The 5,882-nt window shown below is 39.8% G+C and overlaps 1 protein-coding gene across 1 annotated transcript; it reads right to left on the bottom strand.

The window, feature by feature from the left end:
* Positions 1-336: 336 nt before the first annotated feature.
* LOC141674103 (uncharacterized) lies at positions 337-1,050 on the bottom strand. Its single transcript, XM_074480828.1, has one exon. The coding sequence runs from the start codon at positions 1,048-1,050 to the stop codon at positions 337-339; it is 714 nt and encodes a 237-aa protein (XP_074336929.1).
* Positions 1,051-5,882: the final 4,832 nt, after the last annotated feature.

Here is a 5,882-nt window from a genome sequence, read left to right as displayed (position 1 = left end):
AAGGCACGTGATATCTTTCTTTAATTGATCAGGGAGATTCTTGCCGTGCCTTGTGGTTTTCTCAGGATTTCCTTCGATCACTTCTATTTCTTCAGTTTCTTCGGCGGGAGAGCAAGAATTGCTAGTGGGTGGTTCCACAAGGTCCCTGAGGTCGATGTCAAGCACTTGATTAACATCAAATTCTTCGTCAATCTTTTTTCTTGGAGATACAGTGGTTAGGTAGCATTGTCTTGCTGTTACTTGATCACCAATCATTTCTCCCACGCCGAAATCCATGGGAAATTTCATTTTTAAGTGGGAGATAGATGTTATAGCTCGGAGTGCGGTGATTGTTGTTCATCCCAAAATAGCGTTGAAGCTTGAGGAAGCACTAATCACATGGAATTTGACCATTTTCCAAATCTGACAGGGTGGGGAACCAAAAAACACTGGCATGTCGATGGTTCCTACCACATGAACCTCATTGCCTGTAAACCCGTATAACGGGGTTCGGAAGTTCTCGAGTCTTTGATCTCCTATGTCCATTCGGGAAAAAGCATGATGATATAACACGTCGACGGAGCTACCATTATCGACCAACATTTTCTTAACTGTGTTGTTTCCCACACGTGTTGTGATGACGAGAACATCTTGATGGCCTTCGATGAGACCGGGACGATAATCATCATCGGAGAAAGAGATGACTGGGGAGGGATTCGCTCGAGGGCGTTTAGCTGCCGAGGGATTGACATTAAGGACTTCTCGAGCATAAATCTTGCGAGAGTTATGGGAGAGGCCCCCGGCGGCTATACCACCAAAAATAACGTCGATTACACGATCGTCCTCGCCTCGATGGTGACGTCTGGGTTCATCATCGTGCTGCACATAGTGGACTAGTTGTCCTCGATGAATTTTTCCTTCGATGAGATTGCTAAGCTGAAAACATTGCTCTGTTGTATGGCCAGTATCTTCATGATATTCATAATATCTGGAGCTTGGGGGTCTTCCTGGTTTCATGGGTCTTGGAGGGCGATAATCCGGTTCTGTTTTTAACACCACCAAAATTGTCATTTTTTCGGTGTTGAGTTTAGTGAACTCTTTTTCAGATCGATTGTGGGGCTGTCAATCTCTTTCTCTTCTATCCCTCGGAGGAAGGTCCGATGTGCGTGGCGGGAGCGACCTACGGCGCTCTCGGTGCCTTTCCCTCGCGGGGGATCCTGGACTGTAACTTCGGCGTCGTTCATATTTTGACGACCTCCGTGGAGATTGTATACAGCTTACCGCTTCTTGAAGCATCATGCGGTGTTCTATAATCTGGAATGCGGCCTGTAGGGTTTTCGGCCTTTTTTCAAAGATCTCTTCTAAAAGAAGGCCATTCCTAGACTTATCGATGCCCGCTGTCAGGAAATTGACAGCCATCTGTTCTATTAAGTCTGGAATTTCTGCTATCTCTTCTCTGAACCGGGTTAGGAAACTCCTGAGACTTTCGCCAGAGCGTTGGTTCATTGTCATCAAGGATGCTGTAACTTTGATTCCTTTGTAGTTGCTGGAAAATCGGGCTTGAAACTTACTTTTCAGAGTTGTCCACGAGTCGATTGACCGAGGTGGCAAGTTACTGTACCATCAGAGAGCCGTGCCTTGAAGGCAAGTGGAGAAAAACTGACACCTAGCGATCTCCGAGCGGCTGAAGAAAGCCATGCGACCATCAAATGTGTTTAGAAATGCTAACGGGTCCGAGGATCCGTCGAAATGATCGAGAGCAGGCATTTTCAACATCCTGTCGATGCGTGCCTTCTCAAGCACTAATGATAGGGGGCTCTCGGAAACGGTTTCAAACCCTGCCTGATTTCTCATCAAGGTACGCATCTGGGAGATTTCCTCCTGGATTTTAGCGAACTCCTCGTGAGATATAGATTCTGTGAATTCTGTCTGACGCGAGACATCGGCAGATGACACTGTCCTCTGTTGACGTTCGCGTGGTTGTGAATATGTCGACTCTGTTGACGGTTCATATTCGTACTCAGCATCGTCCTCGTCATAAAATTCATCGTCTTGTTCTTCATTTTGAACTGTAGTTTGTTGGAGCTCTCGACAGAGACGGTGAATCTCGCGTTTTCGCTCAAGTTTAGCCAGCAATCTCCGAGCTTCGTGTTCTAAGAATCTCGAGTTCTTCATCTGAATCAAGTGAGTCTTCTGGATTTTCTTGGTTTTGGGCTTTTAGCCTTTCTTCCTTTTCCAAATGCAGTCGAATGTCGCTCGAGAGGACTTTCTTTCCTTTAGATGTTTGAACTCTAAAACGCTGATCTGACACAATTTTTCTTTTTCTGTCCCTTTGGAGTGAGTCCTTCAAGCCCAGAAATTGATCTTCTGGAGGAGCATCAGGTGGAGGGAACAAACACTTCGGCTTCAATACCGGTTGTTTAGGAAGCTCGCGATCGCCGTGGGTCGAGGGGTCGGTGGCAACTTCTGCCGTCAACTCCTTTACCTGAGTCGGTCCGGCGGTTCCCGGATCAAGCTCTTCTACAATCATCTACTGGTTGGATCTTGTTAAAGCAAAGCTCCTTCTAGCGCCAAATGATGTGCCAATAATATTATTATTATTAGACTATAATTTTAGGAGATGATCTTCTTTGCTTAATGAGCCAACCCTATTAATGGGGTTGTTGTCCTTTATTTATACCAAGTCTCAAATGGGCTTTTATCTTACAAATTGGGCCTTCTTGGGCTTTACATAATGTTTCATAATTATCCTAACTATGATTTCTTTGGGCCATCTTGTCTTGGTCCAACAGAATCACGTATTCATTTTAAAAACTTCCATGATATAACTCTTTGAGCTGCATCTGGATTACCATAAAAACCTGTGAAATGAGAGAAATTAAATTTATGGCAGCATGAATGTGATATCGTGAATGAGATGTTATCTTTACCACAAGATTATTATTTCTCCAGGGTAATAGAATCCCACCGCTCTTCCTGATTCCATCAACCGCAAAATAATTATCAAAATTGCATCTCCAAACCACCTCACCAACTTTAATTTTGTTGAGCTTGCCTTTGGAGAAAGAATATATCTATTGAATGTGAGAATTAAGAGCAGAGAATGTCCAAGAGAGTCCCCATCCCCTGGAGATTCCAACGTAGGATATTTCAGATTGTGATGAGGATACAAAATTTGTCTTATCTTAAACTTCTTCCCCCAGAGGTTGTAGCATTGCTTTGCCTCAACTTTTCTTCATTCATGTCATCTGTAGTGTATTTAATTTCTTATTTCATCTTGTTGTCATCCTTGTGATCTTTTTAAGTCCCTGTCTTATGGCTTTCTCCTTAGCTGAACCATATTTATGTTTTCTTCTTCTTCTTTTTTATCAACAACATCTTTTGCGCACCTCATTCAGAAATGGGCAAATGCTTCTCCTTCATTCCTTTCATTGAGCTCTCTATCTCACTATTCAGTATAAAGCTTCTTCTTCTTCTTCCTTTTTTTTACAACTCGACTCTTACTACTTTCTCCACCTTTCTCTTGTTTCAATTCTCTTTTCTTTCATTTTCCTTCCCTCCCTTCTACATTTTTGTCTACGATTAAATTTCTTCCCCTTTCCACTTTAAAACTCTTCAACCACTTATCAACTTTGTATTTTCCTATTATCTTTTATTTGGGTAGCTTTCGAATTTTGTCGGAATCGAGTTGTGTTCAATTTAATTCCAACTTCCTTTTTTTGTAAATCAATTGATATCAGGAACTTTCTAATTTTTTTAAAAAAGTTATATCGACCAATAAATATTGATGCAATGTTTGAGTTTGAGTTCTTGTACCCCGCCGGGAGATCATGAGTACGACTCTTTGTGCGTGTATAATCCATTAACAAAAAAAGGTTATATCCAGTCTCATCTCGATAACACACAAGTCAAATAAGAATTTATTAGCCAATATTTCAAGTAAAATTTATCTCGAATCAAGTCGCTCGCAAAATTCATATTACGTATAATATTTTATTGTTAAAAGTATATGTTTTCAACTAAAATAAATAGAGAAATCATTTTTATATTTCATTATAAATATTGATTAGAAAATTCTTAAATAAATATAGATGCCAAAACTGATATTAGTGCAATTCTATCGGGAGGTGCCTTAGTAGGCACGTCAACGCCAAGTGGCAAGTAATATCTCGTGCTTTGACATTCCTATTAGCACTTGATTGAAAGTGTTGGGATATCAATGTGTACTGGTATTGGGTGTTAGGTACGAAGTGCAACACTGTAATAACCCCAAATTTTTGGAAATTTTTGAAACCCTTATGAATAGTGTTTTTGCTGAATGAGAAAATTTTTCATGCCACACTATGTAGGGGTTCTGATATGGATATTCTGAGATTTTATTAGTACTCTATATGGTATATAAGTGTATGTAAAGATCGTCAGAATCCAATTCTGAACACTTTGATTTTTTCCCGGAAATCCACTAGATACGGAGAGAATTGAGTATAAGGTAACAGGATGAAAAGGATTTAAATTAAAGGATTATAATAGAGGATCATAAAAAGGAATATAATGTATTGAGAAAGGTTAAGGGAACCTAAGTAATAAGATCCCGGGTATGATCCTTCAAACGATAAACGAAAACGAAAGTTAAGCGAACCGTATAACAGATCAGCGGTCATTAGGCAAACAATTAGAAAGTTAATCAAAAGGATAAGAGAGGATGGTGTCATCCAACCAATAGAAAGAGGACAAAGGAGGGGTGATGACATCACAAAGTGATGCAAGCATGACATAAGAGGGAAGAAAATGTGGTGGAATATTAACCACATAAAATCAAGGGTAAATGGGTAATTGACCTAAAACAAAACAAAAACCTAGCAACCAAGCAAAACAAATCACAAAACACCAAACCCTCCATTTCTTCATGAAGCTTTCAGCTTCTTTCTTAAGAAATGGGAAGTCCAAGCTCCTCCACTTGCTATTTTACAAGGTAATTATCCTAGCTTCTTCTAGTTAAGTTACATACTTCCTATAAGTTTAAGCTTCTAATTCCAAGCCAATCTTTTTCTATAAATCATGGAAGAAGATGGTGAATAGTGTTTTTCAAGAACTAAAATTTGTGTTCTTGAAGTTTTGTTTAGATTAAGCTTGGATAAGGACTTTAAGGGTGATTCCAAGCCATTCTCTTGATTCTCCACTCTCCAAGGAAGGTATAAACTACAAACCCTAGCTTTAGTTTTGAGTAATTAGGATTGAATATGATTGATATAGTATATGTGAAGCATGATGCTTGATTGTGTGAAGTTTGGTTGAGTTTGTAGAGATTAGTTGGTTTTGTGGTATTGGTGGAGTTGTAAATCTTGATAATTAGTTAAAGAACCTAAGTAAAGCTTTTAGTTCATGTGGGGAATAAGTATAAATGGTTAATGTGGATTTGTTGGGGCTGTTATGATGTGGTTTGGAGGTATGTTAGTTGTATAATTGATTTGGGGTTGAATTGTGGTTGGTTTTGAATGGTTTAAATTTGGGAAATCACGTAAACATAGTCGTCGTAATGTCCGATTTACTTTAGACTGTTTTTGCTCGTAACATCAGGACCCGAGAACTCCCTGTTAGGTTTTGACCATTGTCATTATTAGATAGTTCATTTTACGAGCTTCGTTTTGATATGTGGTTCGTTTGAATCCGATGTACGGTTTAGGAGAAACGACCGTTTTAAGTAACGGCGTTTCGCGACCGAACCATTACCCCTCGCCTTACTTTGAAACCTTGGTTAAGGACCTTAAATGACTAATTGGGGTATGAAACATTTATGTAAAGTGGATTAGGCAGTTGGTAAGGTACTCGGGAAAGAATCGCCTTAAAAACCTTAATGGTTAATTTATTAAAAATGGTGGAGCCGAGGGTACTCGAGCGACTTA

The sequence above is a fragment of the Apium graveolens genome, chromosome 7 (genome assembly GCF_009905375.1).
Source record: "Apium graveolens cultivar Ventura chromosome 7, ASM990537v1, whole genome shotgun sequence".
Lineage (NCBI taxonomy): Eukaryota > Viridiplantae > Streptophyta > Magnoliopsida > Apiales > Apiaceae > Apium > Apium graveolens.
This window is presented reverse-complemented; position numbering and strand designations above follow the sequence as displayed.

Bases quoted from the DNA above. Each gene is read 5' to 3' on its own strand.
- LOC141674103 (XM_074480828.1), bottom strand. From the start codon at position 1,050: ATGACAATTTTGGTGGTGTTAAAAACAGAACCGGATTATCGCCCTCCA.